At 38.1% G+C, this 24,554-nt stretch overlaps 1 protein-coding gene across 1 annotated transcript in view; it reads right to left on the bottom strand.

Moving 5' to 3' along the window:
- Positions 1 to 5,155: 5,155 nt before the first annotated feature.
- Positions 5,156 to 24,554, bottom strand: part of pkd1l3 (polycystic kidney disease 1-like 3) — a 31,786-nt gene continuing 12,387 nt past the window's right edge. Inside the window, exons 14-21 of the mRNA XM_077201589.1 lie at positions 17,738 to 17,872; positions 16,293 to 16,495; positions 13,147 to 13,331; positions 12,914 to 13,049; positions 11,311 to 11,506; positions 9,068 to 9,284; positions 5,978 to 6,062; positions 5,156 to 5,879 (exon numbers count right to left, since the gene is read on the bottom strand). Coding sequence (XP_077057704.1) covers positions 5,833 to 5,879; positions 5,978 to 6,062; positions 9,068 to 9,284; positions 11,311 to 11,506; positions 12,914 to 13,049; positions 13,147 to 13,331; positions 16,293 to 16,495; positions 17,738 to 17,872 — 1,204 coding nt within the window. The 3' untranslated portion in view covers positions 5,156 to 5,832. The remainder of the gene's footprint in view (positions 5,880 to 5,977; positions 6,063 to 9,067; positions 9,285 to 11,310; positions 11,507 to 12,913; positions 13,050 to 13,146; positions 13,332 to 16,292; positions 16,496 to 17,737; positions 17,873 to 24,554) is intronic.

The raw sequence follows: 24,554 nt of genomic DNA, 5'->3' as shown, positions 1-24,554 counted from the left end.
CCCTTTTCATTTATGGAGTCAGATGAAATAACGAGTTAATACATATGAGAAATGTATTGCATTTAACCAAAAATCCCTTTGCATGAGAAAAGACAGTAACATGCAGAGACCTTCCGTGCTGGTCCCGGACTTTGGGCCGATCAAGCGCGACATACACCGTGATTGTGTATTGTCTACCAAATATTGTGGTCTCTGCGTTTATATAATGCATAATTTCTGTTTTGTAGATATGATGTCTCACTCAACATCTATTGTATTAATTACTTGGACGTTTCAATGTTATTTTGTGTGAGTGAAATATACTGCGAAGGAAACTTCAACTATATAGATATTACTCAACCTTTTACTAACCAAGTTAAAATTACTTATTTTCTTTGTTCTTTCACTTAACTTAGTTAAGTAGAGTTTACTTAATTCCATATGTGAATTTTACTCGAAAAAAATATGCGTGTGAAATTTGCTTAAAAAAATGTTTTGCAAAAACTTGCCAAAGAAAATTTTAAAAGTAAATTTTTTCGAGTGTAGTTAAATTTAACGGCTGACAGATATTCATCATAATTCAACTATGAGACAGTCTAATAGAAGGATGAACAAAACCAGTGAAATATCAACTGATTTGAACTCTGAGTTCTTGTCATATTTTATTACCATTTTCTAAACTATAGCGAATAAACTGTGATAGTGTGAGAAATGTTGAAGGTGTTTGACTATATAACTGTATATTCATTTATTTTTTTGAAGAAAAAGTGCGTGATGCTTGAGCCATGATATTGCACCACAATGCTAGATGGTTAAACTAAGTGATTGCTAAAGTGTTATGGGTGGTTGCTTGGTTTTTACTTACTGGCTCAGTGACCCAACATCAAATGTCTATGATATTCTAGTCCACAGCTCAGTCCCTCCTTTAATGCATAAAGCTAAGCTTAGTGGTCCTTACGAAGCAAAATCTCATCTTTCTCTATCATACCGATTTTGGGATCCAACCCAGACAGCAAAATAGTGGGCCGGATCTGGGCCGACACTATATTGTAGGGTATTAGCGCAGAATCATGAATTCATTATTTCTGAACACAATAAACACATGTTCACGAAGGGTTTCTTAAGCCCAAGCCTATGACTCTTCCAAGTCTAAATCTTCCATTAGCGCCAGCCAGTCTGGAGGGTAGATTAGTTCTTGACACCTTTACAGCGTAATGAGTCCCCACAGAGATCCTCGCGCGACTCCGGGTTGTTCGCGAGCCAACCTCAAGGAAGACCGTTATCTCCAAGCCCCCCCCCCCCCCCCCCCCCCCCCCCCCCCAGATGCCAGATGCGCAAATGGACACAACATACACACACACATATCCAAGGACTTTCACTAATTTCCTAATTTAGTAGACTTTACTGAGATGTATTTGATATGTTGTTATGTTCTTCCGATTGCCCAGGTCCTATGGAGGGATCTGTGAGTGTATAGCAGCATCTGGACCAATCACACACACAAAGATTGTTGGTTTTGTCTAGTAGTCCGGCAAACTCACTCTCCCAGCAAGGGTCTGTTTAACTTCCCCCGAAGCTGACACCACAGAACTCGGACACTCACAGGATCCATTTACAATAGATAAGGATTTTTACGACCTCTAAAAGGGAATTTCTGAGAGATGTGACACTCACTTAATTCTCCTGAGGAGGAGAAATAAACCCTGTTAATCTTATACATTATATATATATATATACATATATATATATATATACTGTATATAAAACCACTTGAGAAATGTATAAACATGTATCTAATTTTCACATCTCATGATTTTCCTTCGGATGTTGTTTTGGCCTTTGTTTTCTTGTAAACTCTAATGGGTTAATGTTTTAGACTTTGCATACAAATATGTGAACCATATTTGGACTCTATAAATTCCAATCTTCGTTCGCCATTTGTTAATTTACATTACATTTTGTTAACTTTGTGGGTATTAAGAGAATCTTGAAGATTCTTTCTCTTAAACACCCAATGAAATTACAGATTCAAATGTGCTGTCTGAACGCAAAGAGTCATAAAATCTCCCTCCAAAGGAACGACTTCGGATTGGCTCACATACCCCCAGAGGGTGTGACATCTTCACCCTTTTAAATGACTGATCAAGATCAGTCTCTCGCTCTTACTTCTCCTCTTCCTCCCTTCTTGTAATCTTTTCCTTTGTTTGTTTAATTTTCATTTTTCCTTTCTACTTTGTTAATTTCCTCAGACGAGTAAGTGAACTTAGCATGGCCGGCCAGAAGCATAAGCGAACTAAGCGGCTGCTTGGGGCCCTCTGTCCACAAGGGGCCCCCCAATCGAGTTTAAAATATATATATATATATTTTTTTTTTTGATGACTTAAACAAGTGACATAAATGAATGAATGAATATGAATGAATAATTCAAGACAAGAAAATTCTGATTTCATGATCAATATACCTGCCAACAAATGCTGCTGTGTCTGCCAGCGTTTAAGTCATGCGCATAATCTAGACACCTCGCGAGTGCATAGACAATTCGTGAGCAACTGCGCATAGTCACGGTATCGGTTTAAGTTGGAGAAAATAGCCGCAGGGGAACTTAACCTTCTAGGTGTAAGGGTTGCAGTTTGAATAAATAATAAACATAGCAGTTTGAACTCTTCTCCACTTTATTATACCACACATCAGATCACTAACTCCAAAAACCCATTCTTATCTACGGCAAGCCCCGAGGGGAAAAATAGATTGCATACACACATACAATGAGCGCCAGGACATCATTACCGGTATTATACTGTAGTAAAAGACTTTGTTGGATTCTATCATGTACAATCCAACAAAGTCTGTTACAATAATAATCATAATAAAGATTTTGAGGACAGTTAGACAGTTGAGAAATAATAACTGATAAATATGTTTACATTTTTTAACAATAATTGTCATTGTTGAACCCTTGCTCTTATGTTTCTGATTTCTCAGTTTTGTCATTATTTTAGCAAATAATTTATTTTATATGTTTTGAGACAGTTTGTTTTAAGAAGTTTCAAAGAGTTAGTAAAAGAGTAAAGTAAAAGTTGAAATTTTTTTAAGTAGGCATCTAACTATTTATTTTGTATTAATACATAACCTCACTGTATTCATTTATAATGTATCATTATTGCGTGACATTTGTGTCAATAATCGTCAAGCACAGGTGACTTCGCGTAGTGGGAGGGGGCCCCCAAATCAAATTCTGCTTAGGGCCCCCAAAAGGCTCGGACCGGCTCTGGAACTTAGCCTGAATTGTCTCTTTGGTAATTTACGTCAAAGATCTCTAAACGTTCGTTTGAAAGTGCGCGCTCCAGACCATCTGCAGACCACGTGACTCTCCCACGGAACAAATCCACATGCCTTCTGTCTCTATGCTCATATACAAGTCCCTTTAATGTATACGATCCAAAGCTACAAGCTTTAAAATTGTAGAATACTTTAAATAGTATTGTTGCAAAACAGGAACGCTATCTTTCACGGCCGGAAAGATCGTCTTTTCCTGCGAGTCCCTTAAGGGTAACTTCTCTAGGAGTCGATGAAGATCGCATGATCAGTTTGCTGGACAAACAGATTCATTCGATGACGAATTAATTCCCTTAGAAGTTATCCTGGGAACCTATATATTCTGGACAATTTGTATAGGAATGTTGAATTATAATTTGTTATGATTTGATTATTGATATATATATAATTTATCTATTTTTGCCAATATGTGGGATAATTGATTATAAATCCGTTGTATTCAGTCGTTCATACAGATTGGCAACGTATTATCCCTTTTTGGGAGATTTAACATGTATGATTATCTAGGTCAAACCCGTATGAATAATTATTAATTGAAAAATTACTAATTTTTGAATACATATCCCCAAAGTCTGACCCAGGTTCCTTACAATATGTTGTTGTCTAGGAACTTATCTCACACTGGTTATTCTTTCACACCCTGATGGTGCAAATGGGGATTTCCAATTCTTTAGCTATTTTCTTACAGCTACTTTCTATTTTGTGAAGCTCAAAAATCTTTTGCTGCACATCAGAACTATATTCTTTGGTTTTACTCATTGTGCTGGATGATTAAGGGAATTTGGCTTTTGTGATTCCTCATATTTATACTCGTGAAGCAGGAAGACATGGCAGGACATTTTCATGCTCCTAGTCACATGGTGTGCTAAAAAAAACTTAAATATGAATGGGAATATATTTCATAGATATTTTACTCAAGAATTTCTAGTGGTGCCAATTATAAAAAAAACACAATTGTTTTACTTCAATGAAAGGTTTGAATTTTTTGTCTTTTTTTAATGAAAGATCAAAAGGATAAACAATGCAGATTTATGTCTGCATTAGTGTCAATGGACGAACGCCGGTTTTGAGAAGAAAATTAAACTAATTTAGTTTAACTTAACAATAAACATCAATATTTAAGACTTTACTTGATACCCTATACCATGTGTGTTATCTTTCATTTTAATCTGTAATATTATCTGAGTGAGGCGATCATCAGCCATGCGCTTGATTTGCCAGTTTATTTTTTAATATTATTTAGTTTATTTTTGCATTAACCTCTCTTTTTTTTGTCTACAGTATAATGCTATTCAATCATTGGTCAAACCCAGTGGACTCATTTAAGTTGATAAAACCAGTTATTTTTAAATAATCCATCGCCTTTGTCTTGAAAATATTCCATTTGATATAATTATTTATGATTGCATGAAAAAAAAATACAATAGTTTTCTCCCAAACCATTAATTTAATTCTCCTAAAATAGTCTTTAGTCGTAATATGTGTGTGTGTGCGTGCTCAGAAAACTGAATATCAGAAGTCAATGCCACATGAGCATAACAGCAGCAGAGATGATCATCAAAAACAAACAGATATTTTGTTTGTTGTTGGTATCTGAATCTGAGGCATGAGCCGTAAAGGCTCCGCCCACTTCTGGGAAACAGCAGCTCATTTGCATTTACAAATACACAGAATGCAAGGGTTGGGTCAAACCCCAGATGGGTCTTAAAGAAACATTACCACATGAAAACAGCATGTTTTTGCTTTCACCCGAAAGAGGCAATTACAGCAGTCGTTTTGAACTATTCCATTAATCATAACTACATTGAATGTCAAATATATTTTTAATGATACACTGAAATGCATTGGAAAATAAGTGTTTTATTTGAAGATATACTAAAATACATTTTATGGAGTATTTATGGAGTTAATTGAGACATAATAGTGAATATTCAGTTTTTTTATGTAATATAGCTCTCAGACTGAGATGACACTAAGCAAAATCTCAACAATTACAGCAGAAACACAGCAGCACTAATTACCAAAATGTGAGTGTTATGATAATCTGCACTTCTAGTAATTTAAACAATGTCTAGAAGGATACTGACCACCAGCATGTAGATCTATTCATATATTTTCAGACAGTCATTTTTTAAATAATCCCAATATTGACAGATATGTTATTTTTCAAACGACATTATTGCTATTTTATTATTTTGTTTTTGGATTTGATTTGATGAGTGTGTTGAACTGAAGACCATTGTTACCGTAACAGTATAGACTAAATCGTTTGTTTGTTTTTTGATACAAAGTTATGTACACATAGGTATTTTACTAAAATACGAACATTAAAAATAAAGTCTGCCTACACAAATGGATTATAAACTGCAAGAGACAGTGAGATACCGATCATTTACATAGTTATGAAAATGGCATCTTCTGTTCCCAACACCAAAATCTAAAATAAAATTGGGTGAGTTTGATGACATCTCAAACCAAGCATTTTCCTTCTCGATTTGAATTTGAGGCGCGACATAATCAGGAAATCGATCTCCCAGAGTATTCCTCACATTTTTCCTTTTGCTCTGTAAAATGGCAACAAGGCATTCATATTAATATGGTAATACTGTGGGGATACTGGCTCAGAAAAGGTTATTTAGTTGTTTCGTGTGCATGTTCTCACCCTTTAAGAGCAGCTCGACCTCCTCGTTGTTTTCCACAGCCACTGGCCTCAGGATCATGGCAAAGAAGATCGCCACAAATATCACCTGTCATCCATAACAGTTATGAAAGAGAACAGTAATCTCAGTTGTGTCTCCTAGACATCCAAATAAAATTAAATTGAGAGCAAACAGAGACTGTTGCTTAAAGGAATAGTGCACCTAAATGATAAATAAATAAATGTACTTATTCATATTCAGTTCTAAAATTCATTCTTACTCACTACTTACTTAAGTTACTTTACAGGAAGATTTACAATAAATTACAAATTTCGAAAAATATTGATGTTTGTTTTGAGACGAATGACATAGACTTTACATAGACTAATTATAAGGCCCCCGATATACTTCAAGGGAAATCAAAGAACAAACTGGTGTGACGTCATTTCAAATTAAATTTGTTTGAAATGAAACAATAAATGTCTCTGAACTCCCATTGGTCTGTGTGGTGATGATGTAATAGGTAGGTGTGGCTGTGAGGCTCCGCCTTCTTTGAGGTGTAAATCTTCTCCGGTTCATTTCCTCTGTTCAGTTCGTCGAGGTCAGACGTGAGTAAAAACACGAACACACTGGAGAGACGCTTTATAGTAGTAGTTGAAGTTGTTTTGAGACAGACAATTAATTAATGTTTATTTTTTTATTTTAAACGCCAGCGCTCTTCTGAAAACGCTCAAGAGCGCTTCGGCAGTGCAGGTTTTTAAAAATATTTTTTTAGTCAAGATGCTATTTGTGCTATAATTGGGAAAATCCGCAGAACTGTTACTAGTATTTAATTTTGCAAATAGTTTGTTGCTGGATGTTTCTATGTCGACACAGTGTAATGTACTTGCTCTGGTTCTAGTTTTATTTGTCCCGCCCCTCCTCCACTGTGATTGGATGGCTGGGTTAAAAGTGACAGTGATGCGTGCTGCGTTTTACCCAAAGTTGAACATTCTTCACATGCCTCGTCACGCTGCTGCCATTTTAAAAAATCCCACTGAAAACACTCGGAAAAATTGCTCAAGCCTCGGAAAAAAATGCTCTTGTGGACACAAGTACGGTGGCCCAGTAGTGCACAACACAACGACATTTAAAAAGCAAACATAAGTTCACAACACAACGGAATTCACCCACAACACAACAAAATTAATCCAAAACACAACGAAATGAATCCACAACACAACGGAAAATCCACAACACAACGGAAATGAGCCACAACACAACGGAAAATCTACAACACAACGGAAAATCTACAACACAACGGAAAATCTACAACACAACGGAAAATCTACAACACAACGGAAAATCTACAACACAACGAAATAAAGCCGCGACACAACGGAAATGCTTCCGACCACTAGAGGGCTCTCGGAGCGCTGTAAAGTTAGTTTTCCTTGCCATTGTTCAATAGAGTCAGCAGTCTATAAAAATATATCAACACCACGATTAGTTTTAACAGTATGTATAGCTAACCATTGCATATCGACATTTATTCATTCAAAATCACCTACGTGCATTATAGCTGCATATTTATATTTTTTATATTTATAGAACGCTTTGACGCGATACCACAGCGCATGATCCCTAAGGGAATGTCTGTCAATTCCTCCAAGTTGTTAAAACATATCATTTGGATTTATTCAAAATCCAAAGCTTGATTGTATTTGATAGACTGACTTAATACAGGTGGCTTTTTTCCAATACCCTTCATGTATTTACAGTAAACAATTATATTTTAGGAGATTTCTGTAAAAGTTTTTTTTTCTTTTATCATGTTTCAACGGTTGTAGTTCCTATTAACCAGACTGACTTACAACAGGTGAAATTGTGGAAATAGCTCCCTGAATGCACAGTACAATATTTTTTTTATATATATAAAAACATTATGGCTACTGTAAATCAAAAAAAAAAAAATTAAATGTCACAAAGCGTGTGGTTCCTATAGTGACCAGACTGACTTATTACAGGTAGAATTGTGCCATTACTTTCCTGTAATTCTGCAATTCGCCAAATGGTTTTTATTTTTATTTATCAAATTATATTATAATAAATTATACGTGTAACCACTTGGTGGAATTGGCAGACGTTCCCTTAGGGATCATGCGCTGTGGTAGCGCATCCAAGCATTCTCGTGTATAAATACGCAGATATAATTCATGTAGGTTATTTTGAAGTAATATTTTATATCGATATACAATGGTTACACTTAAAACTAATTGTGGTATTGATATATTAGACTGCTGACTGACTCTATTGAACAATGGCTAGGAAAACTAACTTTACAGCGCTCCGAGAGACCACTAGTGGTCAGGAGCATTTCCGTTGTGTCGCGGCTTTATTTCGTTGTGTTGTAGATTTTCCGTTGTGTTGTAGATTTTCCGTTGTGTTGTGGATTTTCCGTTGTGTTGTGGATTTTCCGTTGTGTTGTGGCTCATTTCCGTTGTGTTGTGGATTTTCCGTTGTGTTGTGGATTCATTTCGTTGTGTTATGGATTCATTTCGTTGTGTTGTGGGTTAATTCCGTTGTGTTGTGAACTTATGTTTGCTTTTTAAATGTCGTTGTGTTGTGCACTACTGGGCCACCGTACACAAGGTCTAATGCAATCTACTGTATCAAATGCTGTTTAAATAAACGTCACGTGACTTTACCAGAGAGCTGAATCGCAGAGCGGATGGTCCAGATGCTTTCTTAACGGCTGTTTTCTCACCGCTGTCATTTTTTGTTGTGAGTTTATTTTGTTATTGATAGAATTGTATTCAACACATATTTACATATTTCGCGTCTGGATGTTTGCTAACAGTAAACCACTGGTCATGTGTTTCAAACTACTTTTTACCCCTAAGCGAAGAACGAAAAAGGACTGAGTATATCGGCTTTTTTGTCCTTTTTGGAGCTCGACAGCCTTTGGTCACTATATGAAGAAAAAAAAAACAGCTGTATGAACATTGTTCTGTGTTTCTTTTGTGTTCCAGTAAAGAATAGTAGATTTTTGGGTGAGCTACTCCTTTAAGTCTCCTGCCTCTCAAGATTATTTTTCCTGAGAAAAAGACCCCAGTAATCACACTGGTTCTTACCTTAAGGGGTTGCAAGATGAAGATGCTCTGGACAAGTGATAATGTAAGAGTGATCACCCACTGTATGGATGACTCCCTTCCGTACTGGAAGCCATAAAGCAGGGTAAAGAAGGTGGAAAGACCACTTATGGTAAAAAGCAGGAACCAGCCAATAAAAAGAAACCACCAAGGCAACCACCATCCCTGTTTCTTCTTCTCTACTTGCACAGTTGGTTGGCTGGAACGAAATTCACACAAAAAAAACAACGGTAACGCTTTAGATTACAGCCAGCTAAGTCTGAATTTACAGTGTACCTTTCGGTAATTATAGTGTTCCTATAAAGTACGTATGCGTAGGTATAAGGGAACAAATTATTCATCCTGGAAATATTTTAGAACTATCTTACGCAATCTAGCGAGAACATCCACTGCGTATATATTTGTAATAGTGTACCAATACATCTAGGCTATGACAGGGTATATATCTATGGAAGCTGGTTTCCGCCACAGAATAAAGCATTTTAAAAGATATTTGCGACTTTTTTTCTTACAATTGCAAGTTTACAGAATTGCGTGATATAAACATGCAATTCTGAGAAAAAAGTCGAGTTTATTTCTCGCAATTGCAACTTTATATCACGCAATTCTGACTTTATATCACGCAATTCTGACTTTATATCACGCAATTCTGACTTTATATCACACAATTTTGACTTTATATCTCTCAATTCTGACTTTATATCACGCAATTCTGACTTTATATTACGCAATTCTGACTTCATATCACGCAATTCTGACTTTATATCACGCAATTCTGATTTTATATCACGCAATTCTGATTTTATATCACGCAATTCTGACTTTATAACTTGCAATTGTGACTTTATATCACGTAATTCTGACTTTATAACTTGCAATTGTGACTTTATATCACGCAATTCTGACTTTATATCACGCAATTCTGACTTTATATCACGCAATTCTGATTTTATATCACGCAATTCTGACTTTATATCACGCAATTCTGACTTTATATTTATATCACGCAATTCTGACTTTATATCACGCAATTCTGACTTTATATCACACAATTTTGACTTTATATCTCTCAATTCTGACTTTATATCACGCAATTCTGACTTTATATTACGCAATTCTGACTTCATATCACGCAATTCTGACTTTATATCACGCAATTCTGATTTTATATCACGCAATTCTGATTTTATATCACGCAATTCTGACTTTATAACTTGCAATTGTGACTTTATATCACGCAATTCTGACTTTATAACTTGCAATTGTGACTTTATATCACGCAATTCTGACTTTATATCACGCAATTCTGACTTTATATCACGCAATTCTGATTTTATATCACGCAATTCTGACTTTATATCACGCAATTCTGACTTTATATTTATATCACGCAATTCTGACTTTATATCACGCAATTCTGACTTTATATCACGCAATTCTGATTTTATATCACGCAATTCTGACTTTATATCACGCAATTCTGACTTTATATTTATATCACGCAATCCTGACTTTATATCACGCAATTCTGATTTTATATCTCGCAATTCTGATTTTATATCACGCAATTCTGACTTTATATCACGCAATTCTGACTTTATATTTATATCACGCAATTCTGACTTTATAACTCGCAATTGCGACTTTATATCACGCAATCCTGACTTTATATCACGCAATTCTGACTTTATATCACGCAATTCTGACTTTATAACTTGCAATTGTGACTTTATATCACGCAATTGTGACTTTATATCACGCAATTGTGACTTTATATCACGCAATTCTGACTTTATATCACGCAATTCTGACTTTATATCACGCAATTCTGACTTTATATCACGCAATTCTGACTTTATATCACGCAATTCTGACTTTATATCACGCAATTCTGACTTTATATCACGCAATTCTGACTTTATATTTATATCACGCAATTCTGACTTTATAACTCGCAATTGCGAGTTTATATCAAGCAATCCTGACTTTTTAGCAATCAATCCTTTTCTTAAAAAAAAAGTCTGAATTGTTAGATAAAAACTTGCAATTACCTTTTTTATTTTTTTATTCTGCGGCGGAAACAAGCTTCCCTACATATCAGTGCATTTATGAAGTATTTTTCCAGTAGAAAAGTGCAGATTTTAACAGCATTTCCTAAAAGTTCTTGAGATGTACATTTTTAATACATTTACAATAGGAGAAGCTGGAGAGGTGACAGTCCTGACCTTTGGGGAGTGAGCTGGACAGATGCTATTTCAGCTTTCTTCAGCAGAACACTGACCGTTCCACGAGCCTCCCGAAGCTCTTCATTAAGAAAGAAACCCTTTTCTCCCACATGCTCCAGTAGGTGAGAAAGGTGGCTCAGCGAATAGAGCACGAAGCGGCTGCAGTACGACCAATGAGGGTCACCAACACTTTCCACTGAATGGGAACACACAACAGAGCTATGATGAGTCCCTGTATAATATAAAACACGCACATTTGAAAAAAAAAATTCTAATGAAAGAGTACTTAAAGGCAAAGTATGTAGTTTCTGTGACACTTGTGACACCTAGTGGAATTACAAAAATAAACATATTTTCAAACAACCTTGCAACACTTCCCCAACTCAAACATCACAAACACTGCTTTTATGGGTGCTTATGAAGGCTTGTCTCAACAGATAAAAGTAGAATACACGCCACAACTGTTTGAGGCTGTTAAACATTATAAACTGATACATTTGTTTTTGTGAACAGGTGCATTATGATGTTATATATTTAAATGTCTGTTGTAGCGCATAGCAACGCAATGCTAACTCGCCTCCAAACCCTCCGCCTGCTACTGTAGCCACGCCTCCAAACCTTCCACCTGCTACTGTAGCCACGCCTCCAAACCCTCCGCCTGCTACTGTAGCCACACCTCCAAACCCTCCACCTGCTACTGTAGCCACACCCCAAACCCTCCGTCTGCTACTATAGCCACGCCTCCAAACCCTCCACCTGCTACTGTAGCCACACCCCAAACCCTCTGTCTGCTACTGTAGCCACGCCTCCAAACCCTCCGCCTGCTACTGTAGCCACACCCCAAACCCTCCGCCTGCTACCGTAGCCACACCTCCAAACCCTCCACTGCTACTGTGGCCACACCCCAAACCCTCCACTACTACTGTAGCCACGCCTCCGAACCCTCGTCTGCTACTGTAGCCACGCCTCCGAACCCTCCGTCTGCTACTGTAGCCACGCCTCCAAACCCTCCGCCTGCTACTGTAGCCACACCCCAAACCCTCCGCCTGCTACTGTAGCCACACCTCCAAACCCTCCACCTGCTACTGTAGCCACACCTCCAAACCCTCCACTGCTACTGTAGCCACGCCTCCAAACCCTCCGCCTGCTACTGTAGCCACACCCCAAACCCTCCGTCTGCTACTGTAGCCACGCCTCCAAACCCTCCACTGCTACTGTAGCCACGCCTCCAAACCCCCGTCTGCTACTGTAGCCACGCCCCAGACCCTCCGTCTGCTACTGTAGCCACGCCTCCAAACCCTCGTCTGCTACTGTAGCCACGCCCCAAAGTCTCCTCCTGACGTGTTCAGAACACGTCGCAAGTCATTAACTTCCATGAAAGTGATAAAATAATAAAATGTACTAAGTTACTAACATTAGTGAGAGGCATTACATAATAATAAACTAATTTAAAATATGAATAAAAACTATAATAGAACCTCAATTATACTAAAATAACAGTAATATGATTTGAGTAATATGTATCAAGAGTAAATGTAAATGATACTAACATAATGCTAAATATAGCACATAGAAATTAAATGTATAGTACTGATCAAGGAACCTTGCATTATCTGAAGGACGTCATTCACTTTATTCAGGGCCCAGAAAAGATCGCCACTTGTCTCAGGTCGTATCTCTTTGGCAGACAGATTGTTTTTTGGGCTTTTGCTGAGATGATTTAACAGTTCTATGGTTTCCTAAGAGTAAGAACAGAACATTCACACATAATGCATACAATACATACTCAAGAGAGCAGAGTTATGAGAGAGAGAGCAGTTATTATGCTTTAAGTACCTTCATGATGGTGTTCATAGACACAGCATCTCCTTTAGTTTTCTTGGAGTCAGCCTTGTCTTTCTTCAGAAGAAAGCGTGGTTTGATGTGTCTGAAGATAGTAATGATGAGGATGTTGATGGGGAACATGAAAAGGCCGCTCTCTATGGCTACCATTATCTCCTGCCATGTCAGCTCAAAAGAGCCTGTAAGATTCAAGAAAATATTGTGTACAGATGTATACTATATTTTTTGTAAATTATAAAACCATATATATATATATATATATATATATATATATATATATATATATATATATATATATATATTAGTGCTGTCAAAATTAGTGTTAACACATGCAATCAATTAAATAATTGCTGTTGAAGCCAAAAAGATTATGTGTAGTAAATTCTATGTTGAATCAACTAAAATATTCTTTTTCTAAAGCTACTTTTCGTAATTGTGACGTTGATCAGCTGGATTGCCCTCGAATGCCATGAGAGGGCACTCCACTTCTGAACTGCTTTTCCCTGGACTGATTACGCACACACCTGTTTCCATTGATCACTCTCACACCTGCATCTAGATCCACACGCAGCTCCACACACATTTATACCTCACTGTCTGTATCACCCTTTGCGAAGTCTTGAATGAAGGTATGACTCACTGTTGTGTTCAGTTCCTAGCGTATCTTAGTCTATAATCCAGTCTGATATCTAGTCTTGATTGCAAGTCTGCTTTTGAGCGTTTCCTAGTTTGATTGCCTGTCTGTGTTTACGAGCCTTGCTGAATCCTCTCCTCGATTGTCTGCTGCTGTACCTGCCTCTGTTCTCCTGCCTGATCCCTGGATCTCGTTTCGTCTGCTACCTGCCTCTGTTCTCCTGCCTGATCCCTGGATCTCGTTTCGTCTGCTACCTGCCTCTGTTCTCCTGCCTGATCCCTGGATCTCGTGTCGTCTGCTACCTGCCTCTGTTCTCCTGCCTGATCCCTGGATCTCGTGTCGTCTGCTACCTGCCTCTGTTCTCCTGCCTGATCCCTGGATCTCGTTTCGTCTGCTACCTGCCTCTGTTCTCCTGCCTGATCCCTGGATCTCGTTTCGTCTGCTACCTGCCTATGTTCTCCTGCCTGATCCCTGGATCTCGTTTCGTCTGCTACCTGCCTCTGTTCTCCTGCCTGATCCCTGGATCTCGTTTCGTCTGCTACCTGCCTCTGTTCTCCTGCCTGATCCCTGGATCTCGTTTCGTCTGCTACCTGCCTCTGTTCTCCTGCCTGATCCCTGGATCTTGTGTCGTCTGCTACCTGCCTCTGTTCTCCTGCCTGATCCCTGGATCTCGTGTCGTCTGCTACCTGCCTCTGTTCTCCTGCCTGATCCCTGGATCTCGTTTCGTCTGCTACTTGCCTCTGTTCTCCTGCCTGATCCCTGGATCTCGTTTCGTCTGCTACCTGCCTCTGTTCTCCTGCCTGATCCCTGGATCTCGTTTCGTCTGCTACCTGCCTCGGTTCTCCTGCCTGATCCCTGGATCTCGTTTCGTCTGCTACCTGCCTCGGTTCTCCTGCCTGATCCCTGGATCTCGTTTCGTCTGCTACCTGCCTCTGTTCTCCTGCTTGATCCCTGGATCTCGTTTCGTCTGCTACCTGCCTCTGTTCTCCTGCCTGATCCCTGGATCTCGTTTCGTCTGCTACCTGCCTCTGTTCTCCTGCCTGATCCCTGGATCTCGTGTCGTCTGCTACCTGCCTCTGTTCTCCTGCCTGATCCCTGGATCTCGTTTCGTCTGCTACCTGCCTCTGTTCTCCTGCCTGATCCCTGGATCTCGTGTCGTCTGCTACCTGCCTCTGTTCTCCTGCCTGATCCCTGGATCTCGTTTCGTCTGCTACCTGCCTCTGTTCTCCTGCCTGATCCCTGGATCTCGTGTCGTCTGCTACCTGCCTCTGTTCTCCTGCCTGATCCCTGGATCTCGTATCGTCTGCTACCTGCCTCTGTTCTCCTGCCTGATCCCTGGATCTCGTTTCGTCTGCTACCTGCCTCTGTTCTCCTGCCTGATCCCTGGATCTCGTGTCGTCTGCTACCTGCCTCTGTTCTCCTGCCTGATCCCTGGATCTCGTGTCGTCTGCTACCTGCCTCTGTTCTCCTGCCTGATCCCTGGATCTCGTTTCGTCTGCTACCTGCCTCTGTTCTCCTGCCTGATCCCTGGATCTCGTTTCGTCTGCTACCTGCCTCTGTTCTCCTGCCTGATCCCTGGATCTCGTGTCGTCTGCTACCTGCCTCTGTTCTCCTGCCTGATCCCTGGATCTCGTTTCGTCTGCTACCTGCCTCTGTTCTCCTGCCTGATCCCTGGATCTCGTGTCGTCTGCTACCTGCCTCTGTTCTCCTGCCTGATCCCTGGATCTCGTGTCGTCTGCTACCTGCCTCTGTTCTCCTGCCTGATCCCTGGATCTCGTGTCGTCTGCTACCTGCCTCTGTTCTCCTGCCTGATCCCTGGATCTCGTGTCGTCTGCTACCTGCCTCTGTTCTCCTGCCTGATCCCTGGATCTCGTGTCGTCTGCTACCTGCCTCTGTTCTCCTGCCTGATCCCTGGATCTCGTGTCGTCTGCTACCTGCCTCTGTTCTCCTGCATGATCCCTGGATCTCGTGTCGTCTGCTACCTGCCTCTGTTCTCCTGCATGATCCCTGGATCTCATTTCGTCTGCTACCTGCCTCTGTTCTCCTGCCTGGTATTTGGATTGTGATTTAGCCTTGTCTCCTATGCTGTGTCTGCTGTTTGTGACCCTTGCCTGTCTGACTATCCTGTAACTAAACCTACGCTGCGTTTGGATCTACCGTTGTCTGATTGTTCATAACAGTAATGTCTATTTGATTCTTTTTTAATTTAACACAATAATAAATTTAAATGATCTTTTGGGGGTAATTACTCAACTAAATTTGATGTGCAATTAATTTGTTTAATAATATTAAGTAATTATATTGATATATATATATATATATATATATATATGTGTGTGTGTAATGAACATAAATTAATAAGCAACTGAACAGAATGCTCCTAAAAGCATGACTCTCTCAAACATGTGTTGCATAAAAATACCAGAGTGCTGTTGAGAGTGAGCCGTCACATTTGAGCGTTACATAATCTCAGCAAATGAAACCTGCAGCAGGGAAGTTATCTGACCTATCTTTAGAATGACAGGAGACTCTTGATCAGTGGGAAGGTTCCAGAACATGATGTTAATGGCCATGGTGCAGAGCAGAAGACACATGCAGCACGAGACTCTCTGCACGCGTGTGAAAGGACTGCGTCGGGGCGGGTCCACGATCGACACCCAAATGTGCTCGTCCCGGAAGCCAGAAGATGTCCGGGTCTGGAAGATATTCCTGGGATGGGGTAGTTTAGTTAGGAAGGTAACATGTATCCAAAATATTTTAATATGTACAATACCACTCTACAGTTTGGTTGATTCACATTGTGTTAAAAGCTTGTGTTGAATATAGTGCTGATATTAGGTACACTTTTCGATGGTCCACTGACCACTTTAGACATTCAACTAACTACATGTAACTTTGCAACTACATGTCAACTAGCAGTCATTAGAGAGACTATATTAGTAGACTATCCACTTAATATCTGCTAACACTTTATTTTGACAATCCACTTTAGACATTCAACTGACTATAAGTAACTTTCCATCTACATGTCGACTTATTCTACTAACCCCAACCCTAACAGTCTACTAATACTTAATTAGTTGACCTGTAGTTGCAAAGTAATTATAATTGACACATTTTATAGTGAATTTAAAAGTAATGCATTACTTTACTAGGTACTTGAAAAAAGTAATCTGATTACATAAACCCCAACAATGTTAAAGAATGAGTACTTGTATCCAAACTTTTGACTGGTATTGCAGGCATATGTTTAATAATTAAATGTGTAGTTTTTGGTATTAAGATGAGTTTTGGTTGATCTGATCACAAGTGTACGATGCTAAATACAGATGTAAACAGGGTCTAAAATGTTTTGAGCTTGTCCACTTTCGACCTCTTCCAGAGGTAGTGGAAAACACATTCGACCGGATTGCTTTCGTAGTTTAAACGCTCATGTGATCGAACGTGTTTAAACAGCCACAAAAGACTGTCTTCTCTCCGTCTACTGATCTAATGCGTGAACATTATGAGAACAGCTCTAGCCAGACGGGATTTAAACTGTCGGCTGAAGACCCAATTTTGGTTTGAAGACAAAAAAACGTATCAAACACAATGTTCTCCCACCATTCCTGATTTCTAAACACACACTCACAGCGTTTGGCTGGTCTTGCGTCTGTCAGAGCAGAAATGAAAGCTGATGCTCTCCGTATGTTTTTCTGTCGTCTCGGTTCACGTTCTTATGTAAATTGCATGAGTTTATTTCATCCATTAGATCGAAAGATATGAAAAAAACCCAAAATTTTCCCACCCATAGACCCTCCCCTCGAAGAAATCAGGACAGAAGTGGTTGAAAGTGGATAAAAGAGACGGATTTAAAACAGGAATGTGTCTCTCGTCTACTTGTGATTCGATCAACCAAAACGCATCTTAATACCAGGTGTAAACAGGGCCTTTGAGAATGTAAGTTTTTACCCGAAGCTTGCGATTTCATTCATCTTGGCTGAGTTGAAGGTCCTCTTGCACGTTTCGCCTCTCAGCCAGGAGGAGCACAGAAAGTGTGAGACCTCCAGCGTCTGTAAATCCTGCGCCTGCACTTTATCCAAGTACCTGATGGAGAGAATTCTGATGCTTTAGACCGTATGCAACCCAATTCATTCATAGGCATATTTCTCTCACCCATCACTCATCACTGCAGCTTCAAAAGATACAGATACAATGATAAACAGTGATAAATGATAAACAATGAATGAAAATAAATGATAAATGAAAAATAAAAACAATAAATGATAAACAATGAATGAAATCTAAGAATATGATTTTCCAAACTGGAAAATCATATTCTTAGATTTCATTCATTCTTTATTGTCCTCGAAAGAGGAAATTTATTTTCACAGACTGTACCAGGAGCAACATTCAACACGCATAATATGCACATACTACAAAGAATACACATATTTTTGAACCCATAAATAGACATATTGCACCAAAATAAAATTGAAAAAAATCACGCATTCTGTGATTTCAAGACTCGTAAAAAGTCTGTTGTTGTGATGTCTGTCTGTGTTCCCCTGTCCTTTCTTGTTTAGCAGTTCCCCATTATGTCTATTAGTCTTCCCAGGTGTCCCCGATTAACCACGCCCCCTTGTTATCTTGTTCAGCTTGTTTGCCCTTGTATTTAAGCCCTGTGTTTCAGTCCAGTCTTTGTGTGTTCTTGCTTCGTTTTGATGTCGTGATGTTGAGGTTAGTTGTTCTGTTCCCTGAGTCCTGTTCCTAGCCTGTGTCTTTGTCTAGTTTTCAGTTTAACGAATAAAGTGTGTGCTGCATTTGGATCCTGCTTCCTCCTTACTTCAACCACTTCATAACAGAAGAACTCACCGAACATGAATCCAGCAGCCATGTCACCCCTGTGCCCAGACATCCAAATCTTGTGTCTTCGTCAAGGAGATCGACCGGTCGAGGACTATGTGAAGCACTTGTAGCTACCCCCAAGAATTTTTTTTGGGGGGGGGGCAGGGGCCCACGGTCACCAGAAAGATCCTCACCGCCGTGGCCGCCCGAAGGGTCCTCGCCGTCGTGGCCCCCCGAAGGGTCGTCTCCGCCGCGGCTGCTCGAGGGGTCTTCTCTGCCCTGGTCCCCTGAGCTCACCTGGTCACCCACCTTTGCAAGGCCCTGGTCCCGTTCCCTGCACGGACCTGGCCCTCCATCCCTCCCCAGGACCGCCTCCGCTCCACCACCCTCCTGAACTGTCTGGTTTCCTGTTTTTGATGGGCATCTGGAGCCATCCATAGAGGGGGGGGGGGGGGGGGGGGCTGGCTATGTTGTGATGTCTGTCTGTGTTCCCCTGTCTTTTCTTGTTTAGTTGTTCCCCATTTTGTTTATTAGTCTTCCCAGGTGTCCCCGATTAACCACGCCCCCTTGTTATCTTGTTCAGCTTGTTTGCCCTTGTATTTAAGCCCTGTGTTTCAGTCCAGTCTTTGTGTGTTCTTGCTTCGTTTTGATGTCGTGATGTTGAGGTTAGTTGTTCTGTTCCCTGAGTCCTGTTCCTAGCCTGTGTCTTTGTCTAGTTTTACGAATAAAGTGTGTGCTGCATTTGGATCCTGCTTCCTCCTTACTTCATCCACTTCATAAAACTTGTAGCTGAGAGTACAAAACTTGTCCCTGGCCGTATATTTTTTTTTAATGTATTTATTCATTATGGAGTAATTTATTTTGGACCCACTGTATATTAAGTGTCTTTAACTATTATGTACAGTGCCTAGCATAAGTGAACACACCCATGCTAAAGTTGACTCAAAAGAGGAATAAAAAGTCATCTTTTGGAAATTGATCTTAATGCCTTAATTTTAAAAAATGAGGAAGAATCCAACCTTTAAGGACACCAATTTTCTTTGTAAATGAATATATTGTAAATAAATAATGTTATTCCTTAAAATTCAGGTTGTGTAAGTCAGGACACCCCCTGTTAAATTCCCATAGAGACAGCAGATTTTTATTTTTAAAGGCCAGTTGTTTCATGGATCCAGGATACTATGCATCCTGATAAAGTTCCCTTGGCCTTTGGAATTAAAATATCCCCACATCTTCACACACCCTTCACCATACCTAGAGATTGGCCTGGTGTTAATTCAGTTAGCCTAATAGCTGGTTTGATTTGCATTGAGAGATGATCTTATGGAAAGTGCCCCATGAAAATCTCTAGGTATGGTGAAGGGAATGTGATGATTTGGGGATATTTTAATTCCAAAGGCCAAGGGAACTTTATCAGGATGCATAGTATCCTGGATCCATGAAATAACTGGCCTTTAAAAATAAAAATCTGCTGTCTCTATGGGAATTTAAAATAGGGGTGTCCTGACTTACTTAACCTGTATTTTAAGGAAGAACATTTATTTATTTATTATACATTATTCATTCACAAACAAAATTGGTGTTCTTAAGGGTTGGATTTTTCCACATTTTTAAAATTAAGGCATTTAGATGATTTTTTATTCCTCTTTTTAGTCAACTTTAGCATGGGTGTGTTCACTTATGCAAGGCACTGTACATACTCATATTTAAATTACTCATTTAATACTATGCAATTATTGTGTTGTTACGATCCTCTGTATTTGTTTTGTGTGGGTTGTTGGTGTTCTGTCTGTATATGTGTCCAGTAGTGATCGCAGCTGGAGGGCCCTGATTGGGGAATCTACTGATGCACCGCATTTAAAAGGGCGGCGCTCACTGAAGATGAGGAGCTCATATCTGGCGTTGGCCTCGTGGCGTTAGGAGCTCCGGATTCCTCCTCCCGTCGACAGATCCCAAATCCTTCGACTTATTATGATTATTTGTTACTGATGATTTACTTCGACTTTGTTTGTATGATTTAGGAGCGTAGGGGTGTCCTGCCATTTGATTTGACTTAGTTTGCGATTTGTTTATTTATAGGGAGTTAGGGAAGTTATTTTGTATTTTGATTTTTGATTACCCTGATTAGGTAATTTATGTATGTTTGTTTATAAGTTTATTTTGTTTATTATTTTGGCCTTGGGGCACCCTGAAGCTATTACTCCTTAATTTAACCATTTCTTTCCACTATAAAAATAAATCATATTTTTATTGGAACCTAGATTTTGTGTCTTTGGTGATCTGTCGGCCGAGGCTGGTTTCCTTTTAACATCAATAAACTCCACGTCCAACCGTCCTTATAATAGCCTACGGGACGTAACAGTGTGCATAAATGTTTTTACATTGTACTTATATTTATTTATTCGCCTTTAAACCACTCTTAAACCTAACCATACCACTTAAACCTAACCATACCACTAAACCTGTCCTAGCCATACCCATAACCCCTATTGCAGTACAACATCAATACAATAAATTATGGAAGCTTGTTTCCACCACAGAATAAAACAGTTTAAAAGATAATTGTGACTTTTTATCTTACAATTGCGAGTTTACATCTCTTTACATTTATTACATCAGTTATAAAGTCAGAATTGTGAGCTATAAAGTCAGAATTGTGAGCTATAAAGTCAGAATTGTGAGCTATAAAATCAGAATTGTGAGATATAAAGTCAGAATTGTGAGCTATAAAGTCAGAATTGCGTGTTATAAAGTCAGAATTGTGAGCTATAGAGTCAGAATTGTGAGATATAAAGTCAGAATTGTGAGATATAAAGTCAGAATTGTGAGCTATAAAGTCAGAATTGTGAGCTATAAAGTCAGAATTGTGAGCTATAAAATCAGAATTGTGAGATATAAAGTCAGAATTGTGAGCTATAAAGTCAGAATTGCGTGTTATAAAGTCAGAATTGCGTGTTATAAAGTCAGAATTGTGAGCTATAAAGTCAGAATTGTGTTATAAAGTCAGAATTGCGTGTTATAAAGTCAGAATTCTGAGCTATAAAGTCAGAATTCTGAGCTATAAAGTCAGAATTGTGAGCTATAAAATCAGAATTGTGAGCTCTAAAATCAGAATTGTGAGATATAAAGTCAGAATTGTGAGCTATAAAGTCAGAATTGTGTGTTATAAAGTCAGAATTGTGTGTTATAAAGTCAGAATTGTGAGCTATAAAGTCAGATTTGTGAGCTATAAAGTCAGAATTGTGAGATATAAAGTCAGAATTGTGAGCTATAGAGTCAGAATTGTGAGATATAAAGTCAGAATTGTGAGCTATAAAGTCAGAATTGTGAGCTATAAAATCAGAATTGTGAGCTATAAAATCAGAATTGTGAGATATAAAGTCAGAATTGTGAGATATAAAGTCAGAATTGTGAGATATAAAGTCAGAATTGTGAGATATAAAGTCAGAATTGTGAGCTATAAAGTCAGAATTGTGAGCTATAAAGTCAGAATTGTGAGATATAAAGTCAGAATTGTGAGCTATAGAGTCAGAATTGTGAGATATAAAGTCAGAATTGTGAGATATAAAGTCAGAATTGTGAGATATAAAGTCAGAACTGAGTGATATAAAGTCAGAATTGTGAGATATAAAGTCAGAATTGTGAGATATAAAGTCAGAATTGTGAGATATAAAGTCAGAATTGTGAGATATAAAGTCAGAATTGTGAGCTATAAAGTCAGAATTGTGAGATATAAAGTCAGAATTGTGAGCTATAGAGTCAGAATTGTGAGATATAAAGTCAGAATTGTGAGATATAAAGTCAGAATTGTGAGATATAAAGTCAGAACTGAGTGATATAAAGTCAGAATTGTGAGATATAAAGTCAGAATTGTGAGATATAAAGTCAGAATTGTGAGATATAAAGTCAGAATTGTGAGATATAAAGTCAGAATTGTGAGATATAAAGTCAGAACTGAGTGATATAAAGTCAGAATTGTGAGATATAAAGTCAGAATTGTGAGATATACAATCAGAATTGTGAGATATACAGTCAGAATTGTGAGATATAAAGTCAGAATTGTGAGCTATAAAATCAGAATTGTGAGATATAAAGTCATAATTGCGTGATATAAAGTCATAATTGCGTGATATAAAGTCAGAATTGTGAGATATAAAGTCAGAATTGTGAGATATAAAGTCAGAATTGTGAGCTATAAAGTCAGAATTGTGAGCTATAAAATCAGAATTGTGAGATATAAAGTCAGAATTGTGAGATATAAAGTCAGAATTGTGAGATATAAAGTCAGAATTGCGTGATATAAAGTCATAATTGCGTGATATAAAGTCAGAATTGTGAGATATAAAGTCAGAATTGTGAGATATAAAGTCAGAATTGTGAGATATAAAGTCAGAATTGTGAGATATAAAGTCAGAATTGTGAGATATAAAGTCAGAATTGCGTGATATAAAGTCATAATTGCGTGATATAAAGTCAGAATTGTGAGATATAAAGTCAGAATTGTGAGATATAAAGTCAGAATTGTGAGATATAAAGTCAGAATTGTGAGATATAAAGTCAGAATTGTGAGCTATAAAATCAGAATTGTGAGATATAAAGTCAGAATTGCGTGATATAAAGTCAGAATTGCGTGATATAAAGTCAGAATTGTGAGATATAAAGTCAGAATTGTGAGATATAAAGTCAGAATTGTGAGATATAAAGTCAGAATTGTGAGATATAAAGTCAGAATTGTGAGATATAAAGTCAGAATTGCATGATATAAAGTCAGAATTGCGTGATATAAAGTCAGAATTGTGAGATATAAAGTCAGAATTGTGAGATATAAAGTCAGAATTGTGAGATATAAAGTCAGAATTGCGTGATATAAAGTCAGAATTGTGAGATATAAAGTCAGAATTGTGAGATATAAAGTCAGAATTGTGAGATATAAAGTCAGAATTGTGAGATATAAAGTCAGAATTGCGTGATATAAAGTCAGAATTGTGAGATATAAAGTCACAATTGCGTGATATAAAGTCAGAATTGTGAGATATAAAGTCAGAATTGTGAGATATAAAGTCAGAATTGTGAGATATAAAGTCAGAATTGCGTGATATAAAGTCAGAATTGTGAGATATAAAGTCAGAATTGTGAGATATAAAGTCAGAATTGCGTGATATAAAGTCAGAATTGCGTGATATAAAATCAGAATTGTGAGATATAAAGTCAGAATTGCGTGATATAAAGTCAGAATTGCGTGATATAAAGTCAGAATTGCGTGATATAAAGTCAGAATTGTGAGATATAAAGTCAGAATTGTGAGATATAAAGTCAGAATTGTGAGATATAAAGTCAGAATTGTGAGTTATAAAGTCAGAATTGTGAGATATAAAGTCAGAATTGTGAAATATAAAGTCAGAATTGTGAGATATAAAGTCAGAATTGTGAGATATAGAGTCAGAATTGTGAGCTATAAAATCAGAATTGTGAGATATAAAGTCAGAATTGTGAGATATAAAGTCAGAATTGTGAGATATAAAGTCAGAATTGTGAGCTATAAAATCAGAATTGTGAGATATAAAGTCAGAATTGTGAGATATAAAGTCAGAATTGTGAGCTATAAAATCAGAATTGTGAGATATAAAGTCAGAACTGAGTGATATAAAGTCAGAATTGTGAGATATAAAGTCAGAATTGTGAGATATAAAGTCAGAATTGCGTGATATAAAGTCAGAATTGTGAGATATAAAGTCAGAATTGTGAGATATAAAGTCAGAATTGTGAGATATAAAGTCAGAATTGTGAGATATAAAGTCAGAATTGTGAGATATAAAGTCAGAATTGTGAGATATAAAATCAGAATTGTGAGATATAAAGTCAGAACTGAGTGATATAAAGTCAGAATTGTGAGATATAAAGTCAAAATTGTGAGATATAAAGTCAGAATTGTGAGATATAA

This window comes from Siphateles boraxobius, unplaced genomic scaffold (assembly GCF_051911475.1).
Source record: "Siphateles boraxobius isolate OS27281-9 unplaced genomic scaffold, OSU_SipBor_1 48, whole genome shotgun sequence".
Lineage (NCBI taxonomy): Eukaryota > Metazoa > Chordata > Actinopteri > Cypriniformes > Leuciscidae > Siphateles > Siphateles boraxobius.
Note: the sequence above shows the minus strand (reverse complement) of the source record. Positions and strands in the feature narration are given on the sequence as shown.